Genomic DNA, 19,426 nt, shown 5'->3' on the forward strand with positions numbered 1-19,426 from the left:
TCACACGGGGTGTCAGCATCAACGCTTCACATTCACTTTGAATGGGTGACGTCAAGGGTTGCCGAACTTCAGTCGGCGACACTTCAGTGGCGTTGCTCGCTGCAGAATTTGGGAACTTCAACTTTTTAAGCTCCAACAGACGCTCCAGCCAATCAGATCACTTTATGCAAATACACCAGCTCAGACAGTAGTCGACTGCGGACTAATTTCATTGGCTGATGCTGCTATGATGATTGCGTCAGCCCCAACTTCAGACACTCCGTCAAGCATTGATGCTGAAGCCCCATGTGAATCGGGTTATATATATATATATATTAGTGGTGGGCTGTTATCGGCGTTAATGTGAGACTCTTATTGTGCTATTAAAAAAATATCGCTGTTAATCTATTCTCAAAGTTGGGTTGGAGCTAGGTCTGTTTTACGCAAGCTATGATGACTTTCACCTTGATATTTTAGCGCGGTTGTATACCTGACCGGTGAGCAGTCTGACAAAAAAAGTGCCCTTCTGGATCTTTCTCTTACTTCGAAGACACTACTGACTATGCTTACATGGATATCTGTAGTCTAGTTATTTGCCTTAATAGACAATAATATACAGTAATAAAGGTGTTTACGTGAAGTGCTTTCCTGTAAAAGTTTCCTGTAATTTGGGGTGACCTTAACCGCAGTTCGGCAGTTTCATTTTAACTCATGAAGTTTTCATTCATGCCTCCGTGACAAACTGGGGTATTAGATGCAAATAAGGAGTAAGGACTGGTGAGAGTGTTATAGAATTTAATAACGCACGCCAAATGGGAAGAATAAACTAACGCATATGCGATGTTTGTGTGTATGTGTGTGTGCAGTCCTTTACTGACAGCTGTGTGTGGATCTTGTCGGAAAATATGGTGAAAAGTTCTACATGACGATAATAGTTTGATTGCGGTGTTTGCTTCAACATATCCTCTAATATCTGCATACTCCACGTCTTAATTCCATTTCTGTTTAGTTCAGTTATGACTTTAGTCGGATTAAGGTCATCAAAAATTGCTGTTTTGAGCTTATGTAGGCCTACAGTCCAAATTTCATGTTTAACTGAATAAACAGTTAGTAAACACACATACATCTTATTGAACATCATTTATATTCATCACCAATTATCATAGTAGAACAGTTTCTCAAGCAGTTTGTGATGCATTTTGGAAACAGGAGATCATGCGCCACCTGGCTTGAGAAACCCGTTCTCAAAGCCTTACTCTTGGTCATTATTTGGGTAGCACACATTTTCGAAATGCCTTTGGCAGAATTTAAATTAGTCATTTTAATCTAGATTAATCTACATTAAATCCAAGATTACAGTGAGTAATCTAGATTATATATAAAATACCAAAATAAAAAAGAATTTTACATACAAACTAATATAAGCTTTTAAGTATTACATAAAAATTAAAACAAAAAAGCCATGTCAAACTCAAAAAAACACAAAACAATAGATATACTTATAATACAAGCTTAGATTCAAAATAAAGCATAGAAAGTAAAACAAATATAGTACAAGTTATATATTTATTGCATATAAATGTGTCCAGAAATATGTACAGATTCATAATAATGGCTTTAATTCAGTCACCATGGTGTACAGTCAAGTACTGGTTAAGGCTTTTTTTTTTTTTAGTTAACATGGCACTACAATCATGAGACGCTTTCAACTAGTATAGACACACAACACAGCACTTATAACAATAATAATGCAGAAATATGAGATGTAAACACTATTTCAAATAAAGCAAATGCCTGACAGAAAGTAGCACACACACGTTTCACTCACGACCACTATCAAAACTGCACAAATGGGTATAATATATGTACAGTACAGACCAAAAGTTTGGAAACACCTTCTCGTTCAGAGAGTTTTCTTTATTTTCATGACTATGAAAATTGTAGATTCACACTGAAGGCATCAAAACTATGAATTAACACATGTGGAATTATATACATAACAAAATAAAAAAGGGGGTGAAACAACTGAAAATGTGTCATATTGTTGGTTCTTCAAAGTAGCCACCTTTTGCTTTGATTACTGCTTTGCACACTCTTGGCATTCTCTTGAGCTTTAAGAGGTAGTCACCTGAAATAGTTTTTTACTTCACAGGTGTGCCCTGTCAGGTTTAATAAGTGGGATTTCTTGCCTTATAAAAGGGGTTGGGACCATCAGTTGTGTTGTGCAGAAGTCAAGTAGATACATAGCTGATAGTCATACTGAATAGACTGTTAGAATTTGTATTATGGCAAGAAAAAAACAGCCAAGTAAAGAAAAACAAATGGCCATCATTGCTTTAAAGGGCACCTATGGTGAAAAATCTACTTCTCAAGCTGTTTGGACAGACGTGTGTGCAAGTATAGTGTATAGACTGTCATATTGGGGTGATATAAACACACAGCCCTTTTTTTTCAATTTAATAACATAAAAACGGTGGACCAATTGGAGCGGTTTTCAGACCGACTGCAACTTTACGTAAGAGTGCAGTCCCCCCGCCCACCAATATTGATTGACAGGTGCGTCACGATAATGGGGTATGTGCCGAAGCATGCTAATAGGACTTTTAATTTGCCAGTAACCTGGGTTAAGTGCTTCCGGCGAAGTGAATCCCAATGCAAAATCCGGTGCGTTTAAGGTCTGTTTTCTTTAAAAATCAGCGATCTCCACTAGCTGAGTGATATCCGATTTGAAGTGGGTCTCAGATTGTACAAGAAGCACTGCATTAAATTAAATTTCTCCAACCATATCTTTGTAATACGAGCATTTATTTTTACCCCATTATATTCAATGGAGCTTCTGCATTAGTCTGTCGATTCTGACGGGCGCGTGCGAGTAAACGGCTTTTTGTCTCATTTTACGCTTGAGCAACTAATTAAATGCTAAAGTTTATTTAACTGAATGTATTTTTATGACATTACAACATCGATGCTGTATAAGGAACATAAAATGGAAAAAAGTTCACAATAACAGGTCACCGGAAGTGTATTAGCATGGGAACAGCACTAGCTCGGCATATACCCTATATCCTCAGTTTGTTGTTTCACTTCCACCATTTTCAGCGCGAGTCAAAAGAGATGTCACTAAAGGAACACCTTTGCTCTAGTTTTAGACGTAAGGCTCATTGAGCTCAACACAAGATCAATATTCTCCACATTATAACTCTAATCGGAATTATTGCAAATTTGTGTACTTAAACTTCAGCCGTTTGCATTTTTCGTGATCACAGAAGCTCCCTATGATCTTGACTTGGTGCAGCTGGAAAAGTGCATGCGCATTGACTCATGTGCGCGTCTCTCCATTGGAAATAAAATGATAAACTTGCATACAGGTCGCACACCAGAAGCGCTGCTCTGCGTCGCGCAGTGCCATGCATTTTAGAATTTTAAACATGGGTTTCTATCAGTGTACACACAACAGCGCTTCAAGTCGGCAGCTGGGTGCCGTGGACAGCCGCCGACTTGAAGTGCTGTTGTGTGTACCCTGATAGTGACCTATGTTCAGAATTAGAATTCTAAAATGCATGGCGCTGCGTGGCGCGATGACTCGGGACACTTCATGTTTCTGCCGCACCACAGAGTGTGTCTGGTGTGCCGTGTCGCTCTGCATCCGGTGCCTCTGTCAAAGTTGATTCAGTGTGCGTGGTTATTAGTCTCGGTGTACAAGCTCAGAACATTAAACTAGCACACAGATGGCTGTAGAACTATACAAAGACACAAATGACTTTGTACTTTCTGTTTGGTCTGTGTCCGACTCGTACATGTACCGCTGAATGCTGGTTCTCTCACTCATGTCGCTTCTCTCTGTCTGCCTGTCTGTTGCCAAACAAAGTGCGGGTGAGCTCTTGGCTCCGCCCCCTTGTTACATTGGGCGGGAATTTGAAACTAATTTTCATGTGAAGCAACACGCCCCTAAAGAGCAAGCTGTGTACACGCCCCCAAAATAACACTTTTGAGCACATTATAATAAAAACATCTGAACTGTGTGTTGAACTGAACCTAAACTGGCACACTCAGAAGAACCATAATACTAATATTAAATCTTAAAAAAGGGGTAAACTATGTGCGCTTTAAGAAATGAAGGGCAGTCAGTCCGAAAAATTGGGAAAACTTTGATAGTGTCCCCAAGAGCAGTCACAAAAACAATCAAGCACTACAAAGAAACTGGCTTACATGCAGACCGCCAAAGGAAAGAAGACCAAGAGTCACCTCTGCTGCGGAGGATGAATTCATCCGAGTCACCAGCCTCAGAAATGGCAGGTTAACAGCGGCTCAGATTAGAGACCAGGTCAATGCCACACAGAGTTCTTGCAGCAGACACATCTCTAGAACAACTGTTAAGAGGAGACTGTGAATCAGGCCTTCATGGTAGAATATCTGCTGGGAAACCACTGCTAAGGACAGGCAACAAGCAGAAGAGACTTGTTTGGGCTAAAAAACGCCAGACCAGTGGAAGTCTGTGCTTTGGTCTGATGAGTCTAACTTTGAGATCTTTGGTTCCAACCACGGTTGCTTTGTACGATGCAGAAAAGGTGAACAGATGGACTCTACATGCCTGGTTCCCAACGTGAAGCGTGGAGGAGGAGGTGTGATGGTGTGGGCGTGCTTTACTGGTGACACTGTTGAGGATTTATTCAAAATTGGAGACATACTGAACCAGCATGGCTACCACAGCATCTTGCAGCGGCATGCTATTCCATCTGGTTTGCATTTAGTTGGACCATCATTTATTGTTTAACAGGACAATGACCCCAAACACATCTCCAGGCTGTGTAAGGGCTATTTGACCAAGAAGGAGAGGGATGGGGTGCTGCGCCGGATGACCTGGCCTCCACAGTCACCGGACCTGAACCTAATCGAGATGGTTTGGGGTGAGCTGGACGGCAGAGAAAAGGCAAAAGGGCCAACAAGTACCAAGCATCTCAGAGAACTCCTTCAAGACTGTTGGAAGACCATTTCAGGTGACTACCTCTTGAAGCTCATCAAGAGAATGCCAAGAGTGTGCAAAGCAGTAAACAAAGCAAAAGGTGGCTACTTTGAAGAACCTAGACTATGACATATTTTTCAGTCGTTTCACCCTTTTTTGTTATGTATTCAATTCCACATGTGTTAATTCATAGTTTTGATGCCTTCAGTGTGAATCTACAATTTTCATAGTCATGAAAATAAAGAAAACTCTTTGAATGAGATGGTATTTCCAATCTTTTGGTCTGTACTATATATATATATATATATATAATTTATATATATAAGCATTAAAACCAGCACTGACCAGCAGCATGGCTGTTGTTAGTTCATTTTAACCGTCCATAACACAATTGATACGCTCATTTGCAAAAATAAAACAAACTCCAGTGCATTAATAAAGCTATAATAAATATTGAAAAACAAAACATTAAACTCTGCATCTTATGATCAAATATATATGGAGATTTTATGCAAAACTCAAGATAGAATATTTACAAGATACGGATCATATCATATTAATACACGTTTCAGTAATGTTTGCAGTCCAGTTTCGTTCATGGTTTATACACTAGTGCATATTTGTATGATAATAATGATATAGAGAATTTAACCAGCATCATCTGAATATAAACACCAAAACATAATATAAGCAATCGTTTATTTTGGATAAGTTTTGGAAATGATACTGATTTCAATAGAAAAAATACTGTTAATATACACTACCGGTCAACAGTTTGAGATTTCAATATTTCATAAGAAACATATCCTGCATTTATTTGATCAAAAAAATACAGTCAAAGTTGTGAAATATTATTAGAATTTATAATACATTTTTAAGTGCTGCATCATTACTCGTTACTAGGGGTGTCAAAATTATTGATATCATAACCGATTATTACGTACTGACGTCATTTATCTTCTATGCGTGATGTTGCAGTAGAATACTATGGTGAAGGAGGCGAGGGCGAGTAAATAACGCTCTTACTACAATGAAGCCGGCACAGCACACGAGCAGCTATTTCATTAGAAATGCTGTAAAACTCCATCTTTACCTCTCACTTTGGATGTTTGACCCGCTGGCCTGTTTGTGAGGTAACTTCCTTTCCTCTTGGCTGTAAAAGCGATACTTGTGGATCCAGACACGAGCGCGCCAGAGGTGCAAGTTTTCTCCACTGTGTCTATTACCTGTGATAACCGCGTATTATATGCATATCGACTGTAACCGCAGCTGTTCTTCCCGCATAACTCATCAGTGAACGGCGCTTACATTTCTAAAGCCGATTGCAGCCCTTTCTGTTAAGCAGGTCAAGACAATAACCAATCATAAGGGTGTAAGACCTCAACTGCCAGCGCTCAAAAAGCAAGCAGGATTATATTTACATTAGTTTATCAGCTATAAACGCTCATGCTGTCTTCTATGCATGTGTTGGAGTTTTGTTTGATACATTCAGAAAGAGTGTTTTCTTTGAGCAGATTAAGGGATGTAATGTAATGTATTTTTTATTTAGTGCCATGTCAGCAACCAAGGCTATCTTCATGGCAGGAATCTTTCAAAAATAAATATACAATTTAAAAATCAACAAACAAAATAAAACATAAATTAAATAAGATTTTTTTGTGTTAATACATGATAAAAATTCTAAAATCTTTTCTGGTTTCACTTTGTCAAAAATGTCCTTAAAAGAGTTCATTTTATAAAAAGTCCTTCTGGAATCAGTAAAAGCAGGACAGTCCAGTAAAATATGTTTTACAGTAAGAGGAGTTTTGCAGCACAAACACTGAGTAGGGTTTTCACCTTGGAGCAAAAAACCATGTGTAATTCTCGTATGCCCAATACGACATCTGGTTAAAAACTACTTGATCAAATTGATTCTTAAATTGTCTTAAAATTCTGTGTGAAACTTCAGGTTGGATTTCATGTAGTTTATTGTTTTCTAATGCATCCCATTCCTTTTGCCACTTGTTTAAAATGTAAGCGTTGATAAAAGGTTTCATCTCTGACGGAGGACTTTGGCATTTGTTCACTACTTGCTTCAAAGCATCTTTAGCAGCTGCATCAGCTCGCTCATTGCCTGAAAGTCCGACATGTCCAGGAACCCAGCAGAAAATGATGTGATAAAACTGATTTTGTAGTTGGTGAACTTTAGTTAAAATATTATCAATCAAAGGATGATCATTCGTTGAAGATTTCATAACTTGGAGGCATGATTTAGAGTCTGTAAAAATGATGGATTTCTTTTGTTGGGCAATTTCTATATACTCCAATGCTAAAAGTAAAGCGCGGGCTTCAGCTGTGATTATGGGTCAAATTAAGGGCACAGTTCATATATCTAACTGCTGTGATAAAGCACAAAATTTTATTACAAATATTATATAAATAAAATATATATTTTAATAAAAAAAATTCATGTGTTGTGAAGAAAAAATCTAATTATGTATGGAAAGCATCGTCAATGCACCGAGACATCGAATTAAATCGAATCGATGGCATGATAATCGTAATGAATCAAACCGTGAGACCAGTGTAGATTCACACCCCTATTCGTTATAATTATAGACCTTTTTCTTGGCTACTGCATGGAGGGCGCCATAGTGACCAGCGTCTTTCGGTAGATTGTTTAGAACTTTCGTTTATATTGTTTACAACCAGTAATTTGCGATCCGAAAATAGGTTTCAATAGCGTTTTGAGTGGATTACGGAGTGTTTTTGTGACGCACAACTTTGAAAGGTGTGTTAAAGCTGTTATAGTCAGATCGGTGGTTCAAGCGCGAGAGAAAAACAGCATCGTAAGCCATGTTTCTTTGCGTTCTGCTTGATCACGTGCCCCAAAAAAAGATATTTAAAATAAACAAAACAATATGATGTGTTTTGACTGCTTTCTTTAATAACTACATTACACAATAGTAGTACTTTTACTTTCAGTACATGAGTAGTACATTTTAGAATAAACTACTTGCAATACTGAAGAAAAAAAATGTTGGATACTTCAGTACTTCCACTTAAGTATAGTGCTTAAAGAGCACTTCAACTTTTACTCAAGTCACTTTTTTGATAGAGCACTTGTACTTTGACTTAAGTCTGGGTCTCTAGTACTTTATACATCTCTGATTATAGGACAATGAAAGTGTCTTTTGACCTTGCAAGCAGATCAGTCTGTTGTTGGAGACGCCCAAAACCAAAATATGACCCTTTATAAAGAATAATAGGGGCTCTTTTAAACCACACACAAAAAAAAAGACTTTTAAAACGCACTCAAAACTCTCTTCCTTTCTGTAAAAGTATTGAACATCCTTATTTTTTATTTGTTTGTTTATTCAATTACAATTTCATTTTATTATTTTTTATTCTAAGTTTTCATGTGGGGGTCAGGATTCGAACTATATGAATGATGGACGTCGTCTTATTAAAGGGGTGGTCCAGAGTGCATTTTTAAGGCTTGGTTGTGTTTATGGGGTGCAAAGTAATGTGTGTTTATGCTTCATTTGTAGAAAATCACATTATTTTTTTCATATACCTTACTTTGATTGTATTCAGCTACTTAGCTAACATGAAAATGACTGTCATGTTTCCTAGTTCCTCCAAAAGACCCGCCATCAAGAGGCTCTGATTGGTTAGCTAACATAATGTGCTGAGATTCGCAGATCAACTCCACATCCCCAGGAAGCATCTCTGTTATAACATTACAGCGCCTCTGGCCATGCCTCTTCACTGCTCTAGGTATATGCGCACTTCGTTTGCGGCATTCAGAGGTGTTGTTTATGTTCACACAGCTACATTACAGATGAACTAAAGTTTAAAATATGATACCGTAGTGGACCACCCCTTTAATATAATTTTCTAGTATGTTTTTGCACTAAAAAACTAAAATGCCTTCAATAAGAAATTTAAAGAGTAATAATTCACAATTGTGCTGTATTTTTGATCAAATGAACAGGCTTCTTGTACAAGCATGACACTGAGCTCTGGCGGTGGTGTATGTGTACGCTCTGGATTCTGCTCTTACTGCTGGGATCTGCCGCTGGTGTTTTCTGCAGGCTCTGGGACGCTCTGCTCTGGGATGGTTTCTGGGACGAGGCCGCTCAGATCCAGACTGGCTCTGGGACTCAATTGGTCTTCTTCTGTGCTGGTTTCGCTCTCCTGACTAACTAGAGGTGGACGGTGGGGTCTGAATCCAGCAGCCGGATCCTCCGCATCCGAGTCTGAGTCCAGAGAGCGCTCCTGAGAGCCTGACGAGCCCACTGAATCACCTGCGCACACACACATGCATGCACGCACACACGTATACACACAAACAGAGAGAGACACACAGATAGACACACACACACACACACACACACACACATATATTAATAATAGTTTATTTAAATATATATTATTTAATAGTTATCACTTCTAATATCTGTAATATACACCGTGTGTTGTCTCACCGCACTCCTGATGGGCTCTGATTGGCTCTTCATGAGCTCCAGTCTCACTGTCCTGAATGTAGGAGAAGAGCATGATTAAAGCAGAAACAGCAGAACACTTGCATCCTCACTATCTGTGTTTCCATCCAAAGATGGGAATTAAATTTGTGCTCAAAACTGGAATATTGATTGAAACGTCTGTGAATAAAGCAGCGTTTCCAGTCAATGAGAAACAAAAGAGCCCAAAATCATCACTTCCTGTCAACTGAAGCAACTATCAGACAGAAAAATGTAGTTTAGTGCGTTTGGAGATGCCACTGTGCTGTTTTTTCTTCTCTAATAAATGAGTTGCGCCTCAGAAGACGAAAGGCAATGAATGTGGTGAATGTGATAGCTTGTGGAGGCGTGAGGGAGGGCAGACAGATGCTCAAGACAGTTCTGGAGGGAATAATAATAATAAAAGTATCAAGTGAATCTCAGACAGATTGACCATCGGGTTATTGATCACCTCCCTGACTAAGGCTCTTCTCCCCCTGATCACTCAGCTTAGATGGCCGGTCAGCTCTAGAAAGAGTCCTGGTGGTTTTAAACATCTTCCACTTACGGATGATGGAGGCTGCTGTGCTCAGTGGAACTTTCAGAGCAGCAGAAATGTTTCTGTAACCTTCCCCAGCCTTGTGCATGGAGACAATCCTGTCTCAGAGGTCTACAGACAATTCCTTTGGGCTCTATTTTGACGGTCCATGCGCAAAGCGCAAAACGCAGGGCTCAAACTCTTTCAGGGCGTGTCAGGACGCGTTTTTGCTAATTTAAGGATGGGAAAATGTGCTTTGCGCCAAGGCGCATGGTCTAAAAGGGTTGAGTTTATTTTCTTAATGAGTTATAGGTGTGTTTTAAGAATAAACCAATTACAGTCTCATCTCCCATTCCCTTTAAGAGTCAACTGCGTCGCGCCAAGAGCGCATTCACTATTTACAGGACGCAAAGTAAGTCTAAGTGGAAAAAAATGAGCATTTCACTAGCAAACGGTTAACAGTGTTTTAACAGAAAACAGTTAAACAGAGCATCTACTGCGTGAGAATGAGAGATAATGGATCTACTTTCACTTTCGCTCTTGAATAGGGAAACCTTTACGCACAGACATCAATTAGTCTATAAATAAGTACTTTAGTTTGTTAAGCGCAAATATTCGTTTCAAAACTATTTCTAAATTCAGTTCTAATTTCCAGCAAACGAATAAATGAATAATAATAACAAAATGTGCTCAAAAACCTGAGTTATATCCTAAAACACATGCTGTGCCCCATATGGTCTAAAACCTGACAGGTGGACAAATCTAAGCTTGTTTTTAATAAAACAAACATAAATGTGGATATATTAAATAATACTGCTAATAATAATAACATTATACAAAAGCAAATTGTTATGAATGAACTGAAAAAGCCTCCCGAGATGAAGAAGACATAAAAGCAGTGATTTTTCATATTTATGTAGGCTAGAAAATAATATGTTTTGTAATATTTTAATCCTTTATATTTATATTGTATATCTATTCTTATTTTATCCTATATATATCCTTAATATTTAATTTTTTTCATATGTAAAGATATTTGCCTATTGCTCTCTTGTGTGTATTAAGCAGTGCGTAAGCGAGGCGCAACTCTGCGCTGGAGTTTAGACCGGGTTAGTTTTGGTCTAATGAAAAATCTATTATAGTTTCTCAAAATAGCGACGCGCCAGCAGTGCGCCACAGGACACCTTACTTTTTACACCAGAACGCCTATGGGCGCACAAATGAGTGCTAATGCATTTGCTATTTAAACAGAGTAGCGCAGCGCCTCAAAACGACTCTTGCGCCAAGCTGAAACTACCAACAGACTATTGCGCCGCGCCTTGCGCCACACTGCGCCGGGTGTATGATAGGGCCCTTTGTCTTCATACTTGGTTTGTGCTTTGGCATGCAATGTCAACCCTGGGCCCTTATATAGACATGTGTAGCCTTTTCAGATTATGTCCAATGAGCTGAACTGACCACAGGTGAACTCTAATGAAGCTGCTGAAACATCTCAAGAATGATCTTGTGCATGTTGCGCTCATTTTCATGTTAATTCGGATGTACAAAGAGAATATATGTGGGATTCCGCGTAAGGAGTGTTTCATACATCTGATTTTTTTACTGCGTACGCACATTTACAGCTTTGTCAATGTTTTATTATTCATTTAACACACGTCTTTGTACAAGAGGCCCCTAAAGTTTTCTGATTTTGATTGTAATGCAATAACGTGCACCTTAGGTAAAGCTGCTGAGAAACAATAATTATTGTGAAAAGCGCTGTAGTAATAAACTTGAATTGAACAATCATCAGTGTGGAGTTTGCATGTTCTCCCCGTGTTGGTGTGGGTTTCCTCTGGGTGCTCTGGTTTCCCCAACAGTCCAAAGACATGCAGTACAGGTGAATTTAATGAGCTAAATTGGCGGTAGTGTATGTGAATGAGTGTGTATGGATGTTTCCCAGTGTTTGGTTGCGGCTGGAAGGTCGTCCGCTGCGTAAAACATATGCTGGATAAGTTGGTGGTTCATTCCGTTGTGGCGACCCCGAATTAATAAAGTGACTAAGCCGAAAAGAAACAGAATGAATGACTGAATAATCATCAGACCTGACGCTGAGCAGGAGATTTGGGCGTGCAGATGAAGATGCTCTGCTGGAAGACGATCAGAGCCTCCACGATTCGGGCCTGATGAGGATAATCCACCAGAGACGAGAGGGAAACTGTGGCCCCGGTGGGTTTGGGTCTCATTAGCGTCGGCCCGAACACGATGCCTAAATTACTGGCACTCATTTTATTCTCCTGCTCCAGCTCTGAGACCCTGAGAGAGACACAAACAAAACAACGTCATCATTTTACATCAATTAACAACATTCACTGCTCTAGACTGATGGGTAATATTTAAGCTTGTGTAGATTTTATGACTTTATGACATTTACACTGCAGATCTTGATTGTAAATTCTGATTTTGTGACTGCATCCAATTTCTTCGATGACCTGCTTATATCATCTCTTAAAAGTGACTCGTGTCTGATTATTTGCATTTACACAGCACACGGCAAAGGCACAATGAGCAGGGAAAAAAAGACTGACAGCTGATAATGATAACTGACAGTGTTTTTGAAGTGTTCCAGTCAGGTTTCAGGGCTCATCACAGTACAGAAACCGCATTAGTGAAAATAACCAACGATTTACTCTTAGCTGCTGACAAAGAATCCCAAAACAAAAAGTTGTTTTACTGTAGTTCAAGACAGAAAAGCCATCTTCTTTTAATCTAGGACTTTTTAAACCAGTTGCCATCTTAAAGTAACGTCCATAGCATGATTTATGCACGTAATGTACTGCAGGGTTTTTCAAAGTCTAAGACAGTGGGCCTCCCTTTTGACACAACTTATCCATTGGCGCCCTCTCCTCCCAAACACGCACAAACGCAAACACGCACGCACGCACGCACGCACGCACACACACACACACGCACACGCACACACATATATATATATATATATAAAGACACAGACAGATGTCAGACTGTTAACTCACTTTTATCATCATTTGCATGAAAGTGCAATTATTTACAGAGTAATAAGTATATTAATATAACGTTTTTAAAGCTAGGATGATGGTTCAATATGAACAGAACAGATCCAAGAACTGTCCATCCCAGTCAAAACAGTCGAAGTTTAGCGGGTCTCATGCTGTCATTAGCCAAAATATCTTGACAAACCACACATAAAGGTCGTGGTTCATCAGCTGGTCCTGTCCACGTAAATCCTAAACTCAAATACTGATCATCATATCGTCGTCTTTTGGGTTTAACCCCTGAACTAGAAGGCTTTGAATCGGGGGGGTCTCAGAAACCAATCCATTGTATTAGCAGGCATATACCAGTATTGGCAGGCTAGCCAAACAGAAGCGAATTCACAGCTATGGCCTTCTGGTTTTCTTATTTTAGACGTATTATTTTTTTTTTTTAGCTTTGTTTAATTAAAACGTTTAAATATAATAAAAAATACATATAATAATTAAACTTAATAATTATATTTTTATCATATAATATTTTTTCCCGCGCCTCCCCTGACATGCTCTGGCGCCCCCTAGGGGAGGCGCACCTCACACTTTGAAAACCCCTGATGTACTGTATGTGTCTGATTAGCTGCTTACACCGCAGACACAAGGACACAGATCCAATTCATAGCAGATACATTTCCACATACGAACAAGGCCTGAATCTGATTTGAGTAAATCGGAATCCATGTGATTTTTTCCTGCTTATATGTACATGGGCCATATCCCATCAGTGCCACATGGGAGAAAAACATCAGAATTAGGTCACTTGAACCATGCAGTGTAAATGCAGCCTATATCATGACTTCAAGTAACTAAGTAATTACTTAAAAGTACTTCCTCTAATTCATAAAGAAAATGTATGTAAAGAAAAAATCTTTTGAAATCACTGGAAATAAAAGTATAAATATTATGAATAAAAAATTGATTTTGTTAACAACCAAGCTATTATTATTGATTTATTTTTACATTTATTTTCATTTGTATGACTTGTTTTCTTTTTTGTTCTGCTAAACTCAAAAATATTTCTTACAAATAACTGTAATACTCAAACTATAAAATACTTATATACAATAATCAATTATTTTGTTTTGCCATAATGTGAATAATTATAAAACATTTGACTTAAGTTGGGAAAATATTACACTGAACTTAATTTAATTCACATTTTAAATGTATTATATTTTAAGCTTATATTTGTACAAAATTATTGTATATATTTTAAATAATTTAATATGATAAAATAAAAACACTATTTAATTAAGATTACATTTTTTATCAAAATAACTAGAAATACTTATTAATTTAATTAATACTATTTTCATTCATTCACTTTCCTTTGGTTTAGTCCCTTATTTATCAGGGGTTGCAACAGCGAACTGAACCAACAACTATGCCAGCATGTGTTTTACACAGCGGATGCCCTTCCAGCCACAACCCAGTACTAGGAAACACCCATACACACTCACATTCACACACTACGGCCAGTTTAGTTCATCAATTCCCTTTTAGCGCATATGTTTGGACTGTGAGGGAAACCGGAGTACCCGGGGGAAACCCTCACCAACACAGGGAGAAAATGCAAACTCCACACAGAAATGCCAACTGGCCCAGCCGGGACTCGAACCAGCGACCTTCTTGCTGTGAGGCCACAGTGCTAACCATTAAGTCACCGTGCCGGTAATACTATTTTTAATCTAACAATTTTTTATACAATTAAAATATACATTTGCTAAACTTCTAAATGAATACATTGTATTTATTTTTGCTAATTGTATTTGTCTTATATAATATTAATTTGCTACATAAATAATACAATGTGTTGATATTTTCCACAGATGAAGAGTCTGACCTGCGCAGGTGCTGAATGATGTACTTTAGCGTGGCGATGTTAGTGTTCGGCAGCCGCTTTAGCACTTCTCTAAGTTTCTCCACCAGTGTCAGCACTTCGGCTTCTGTTTCTGGCCCACGATCCACCAGTTCTGGGCTCTTTACCCCATCAGTGGACTCAGATGCATCTGAATTCAGGCTCTCCTTGGCCAGTCCCATCAGCTCATTATACATCCGGAAGGGCATGATGGGCTCCGGGAGCTGCAGATCACACAGAGAGCAATAATACAAAATACACCATATTACATACTGCTGAAATCAAAATGAATCTTTTTTCTTTTGTTTGTCAAATAAGTGAGCTTTTCCCTAAATCAAGCAAAATAATCTGCCAATGGGCTAAGCAAAATAATCTTGTTTTTCGATTTGTGATAAGATCATTTTGCTTACCCCATTGGCAGATTATTTTGCTTGATTTAGGGAAAAGCTCACTTCATTTTGGCCTATTATTTTTTAAAACAAAACAATATATTTTGCTTGTCTAGAAAATGCTTCTTGATTTAAGAACTTTTAGATTTTTTACAAAAAATCTAAGTAAGAAAAGCATTTTTCGCAGTGCATATTTTTTCTTCTGGAGAAAGTCTTATTTGTTTTATTCCGGCTAGAATAATAAATAAATAAAAAAAAAATTTAAAAAATTAAAATCAATACTATCAGCCCCCTTAAGCAATATTTTTTTCTTGACAGAACAGAAAAAACCACTACAGAACAAATACTGTTATACACACAAGGATATCTATATATATATTTTATATATTTTATATATTTTATATATTTTATCTATCTATCTATCTATCTATCTATCTATCTATCTATCTATCTATCTATCTATCTATCTATCTATCTATCTATCTATCTATCCATCCATCCATCCATCCATCCATCCATCCATCCATCCATCCATCCATCCATCCATCCATACATCCATACATCCATACATACATACACAACCCCAAATCTGAAAAGTTGAAACAGAGTGGAAACAGCGTAGTGCGGGATTATAAACAGCATGTCAGAGGAGTGGGAAAGAGCGTTGTTTTCTCTTTGATCTCGTTTTTCGTGTATTTATGATTTTTGTTGTTTTTGCTTGCTTTCGTTTGCCCACTTTGAGAAATTTTGTGAGGTTTGTCCATTTTTATTTCAATCGATTTGTATGTTATTTTTTGGCTCCGCTCCTTCCCGACAATATTGAGCTATACCTTCTCAAGTTCACTCTTTTCTCAGAGTAAGGTGGACAGGGAAGTTGTCGTTCGACTTACATTTTGCAAACACATAGAAAATGTATTGTTAAATGCATCAGGTAAGAGGTGAAGGTCATCTTTGTATTTATTTTATTCTACATTTCAGTATAGGGAAGAATGCGGCGCATGGCGCTGAAGAACTTTTTTTTCTTTTCATCAGTTTCTAGCAGGGTAAAGGGTTATTCATGAATTAGAATTGTTTCATTATATTTCTTTCTTTTGTTTGGCTTCACTATCGTCCCATTACTCTTGAGTTGAACTAATTTTTGTTTGATACTTTGTTTGAATTTGCTACTTTATTATATTTTTATAATTGTAAATATTTTTTTGGGCATTACTCTGGTTTCACTTTTGTACATTAAATCACCTTTTGGTAGTATGGCAGTTCTGTTGTCAGTGTCTTTTGCTTACACCCTCACATTGTAAAATATAATTACCACACTTTTTGAATGTTATAAGTAAGTTTCGTGAAACAGTTACGACAGATAGGCGTGCGCTTTCTCTACGACACGAATTCCATTCCTGTACTCCACTGGAAAACCAAAATGTTCCCACACAGATGACTTAAATGTGTCTGGGGATCTGCAATCTTAATAATATGTGAAGCAGCCATCCTGCGTACAGTAGAACCGAGTGTGATGCTCACTCAAGTCATATGACATGCACTTGGAAAATACTAACTTTAGAATATACTATTTAGAACAAAAGTTCATCATTACTAATACAATTGAATCAAATATGATAAAATAAAGATATTTAAATTGGTTTATTTAGTTAGAGACAAGTGACATCAACCTCAACACAATGGGCAGCAGGGGGTGTGAGAATACTGCGGTACGCCACAAGAGTTTCACGATACGTATCATGGTTGGTGTATCGCAATATTTCGGTTCCATGTGTAATATTGTTACACCCCTAATTAATAATAAATATTATTTATATATATAATATATATAGAATTTTTTCTTTTTTTCCAGTCAAACTAAAAGAAATAAGACTTTCTCCAGAATAAAAATAGAAAAAAAAATAGAAAAACACCTTTTTTACGCTTCTTGCACAATGAAAAGAAAAATGCTTAAGGGTTAGTTCACTCTAGAAAATTTATTTGATACAATATTTTTTAAATGTTTTAAAATAACTCAGATTGGATTTGACAAAAAAAAGATATTCATACATTCTTAAAATGCTAGGTTGTTGTAAGCCAACAGATGGGCAAACCCAACTGTTAGGTTAATATTTTCCGTAAAATTTAAATCACACTTTTTAAAACAAGTTTTATTTGTCCATAATTGTCCTAACATTTGGGTTACAACAACCCAGCAATTTTTAGACCGTGTAAACCTACAGAAGAGTAAGGGTGAGTCAATCATTGGCTAATTTTCCTTTTTGGATTAGAAAAGTAAAGCAGTCAGTATGTACTATAAGTACTGTATGCGCTGTAACCCTCACCTGTCTCAGGTAGAGCTTTAACACATTACTAATGTCGTGTGGAGACGCCTGCGAGAGCTCCACCAGCTCTTTTCCATTCTCAAAGGCCTGACACAACTTCTCCACACGGGTCTTCACTCCATTCACACGGTAGATTCCCTGAACACATGAAAAATAAAGCATTACTCTAATACAGATTACTGCATCACATTTCTGAAGCTTCCAAATCATCACCAAAACCAGAATATGCTGTTGCTCACAATCTACTACCATTCTGTTGCTGGAGTTTTTGTAAGTTTTACACAATGGGGCTGTTGAATGGAAAAGCACACTGTGTAAATGCCCCCTCATTATTTTTTTCCGTCATACCTTCATTTTGAGCGCTCTCCTCTCGATCTCCGTGATGCATTTCTTGATGATGAAGGGAACAGCGTCCTCTTTACCATGCAGGACTTGAGAGAAATCCCGACCAAAGAGCTGCAAGCGGCCTTGGAGCTTTTTATGCCCACACTGGATGGCCAGAGACTCCAGACACTTCTTATGACACGCTAGAAAACACTAAAACAAAAACACACATACATTACACATCCAACTAGGTCACTGTGTTCAGGGATCTTTACACACTGCAGGTTGAGACAGAGCTTTTGCAAGGGTGCTTTGACAGAATTCACACTGTAAAAGCAATACAGAAATAAAGATGAATTGAACTGAACCTAAGGGTGGCCTCAAACTAACAGCTTACCTATGTCAATTCAAACTGTATCATCTCTTTCTTTCAAGTTCATTTATTTATAGAGCAAATTTAAAAGGAGTCATAAGACTTACCAAAGTGCTGTACATAAGACAAGGTAAAAATAATAAGACAGTACATAAAAACGTAGAAATAAGGCAGGAGAAACATCTGTAAACATGTAACAGTAGAAACTATTAAAATATTCTTTAAATGCCAAGCTAAAAAGGTGCGTTTTAAGACGGATTTAAAAATAGATAATGATGGAATAGATCATTCTAATCTTAAGGGGCAAGGTGTTACACAACCGAGGACTCGCCACAGAGAAAGCTCTGTCCCCTCCACGTTTCAGTCTGGACTGAGGAACTGAAAGAAGATTCTGATCGCTTGACCTAAGAGATCTCACGGGAGTGTAAAAATGAAGCAGCTCTGCGAGATAGGATGGGGCTAGATTATGGAGGGATTTATATACCAGTAAAAGCACATTAAAATCAATTCTGAATTGGACAGGCAGCCAACAAAGACCTCTGAGAAGAGGGGTAATGTGGTCATATTTTCTGTTATTATATTTCTTTGTTAAAATCCAAGCTTAAATCATATTTTTATCTGAAGTGTTTTATATAAATACATTTTTGATTGCATATTTAATTCTCATGTACATTCTTTTGTTTTTATTGTTTTGAACAGCACTTTGGTAAGCAACTATTGTTTTTAAATGTGCTTTATAACAAACTAACTTACTAACTGACTGACTGACTGACTGACTGACTGACTAACTAACTGACTAACTATCTGACTGACTGACTAACTAACTAACTGACTGACTAACTAACTGACTGACTAACTGACTGACTGACAAACTATCTGACTGACTGACTGACTGACTGACTGACTAACTAACTGACTGACTGACTGACTAACTAACTGACTGACTAACTAACTGACTAACTGACTAACTATCTGACTGACTGACTGACTAACTAACTGACTGACTGACTAACTATCTGACTGACTGACTGACTGACTAACTAACTAACTGACTGACTGACTAACTATCTGACTGACTGACTGACTGACTGACTGACTGACTAACTAACTATCTGACTGACTGACTGACTGACTAACTAACTGACTGACT

At 37.8% G+C, this 19,426-nt stretch overlaps 2 protein-coding genes across 5 annotated transcripts in view; both read right to left on the reverse strand.

Annotated features, from left to right (window-relative positions):
- Positions 1 to 19,426, reverse strand: part of btbd2b (BTB domain containing 2b) — a 1,074,195-nt gene that overhangs the window by 153,530 nt on the left and 901,239 nt on the right. The window lies entirely within an intron of this gene.
- arhgap45a (Rho GTPase activating protein 45a) overlaps positions 8,751 to 19,426 on the reverse strand; it is a 64,923-nt gene continuing 54,247 nt past the window's right edge. For 2 of the 4 annotated variants that reach the window (XM_087241648.1, XM_087241646.1), the window contains exons 18-23: positions 17,928 to 18,116; positions 17,580 to 17,717; positions 14,855 to 15,093; positions 12,049 to 12,259; positions 9,412 to 9,463; positions 8,751 to 9,231 (exon numbers count right to left, since the gene is read on the reverse strand). In XM_087241648.1, coding sequence (XP_087097774.1) covers positions 8,984 to 9,231; positions 9,412 to 9,463; positions 12,049 to 12,259; positions 14,855 to 15,093; positions 17,580 to 17,717; positions 17,928 to 18,116 — 1,077 coding nt within the window. In that variant the 3' untranslated portion in view covers positions 8,751 to 8,983. Of the gene's footprint in view, positions 9,232 to 9,396; positions 9,464 to 12,048; positions 12,260 to 14,854; positions 15,094 to 17,579; positions 17,718 to 17,927; positions 18,117 to 19,426 lie in introns of all 4 variants that reach the window. The other 2 variants (XM_087241647.1, XM_087241645.1) reach the window with 1 other exon arrangement.

Source organism: Danio rerio, chromosome 2 (assembly GCF_052040795.2).
Source record: "Danio rerio strain M-AB ecotype USA chromosome 2, GRCz13ab, whole genome shotgun sequence".
NCBI classification, from domain to species: Eukaryota; Metazoa; Chordata; class Actinopteri; order Cypriniformes; family Danionidae; genus Danio; species Danio rerio.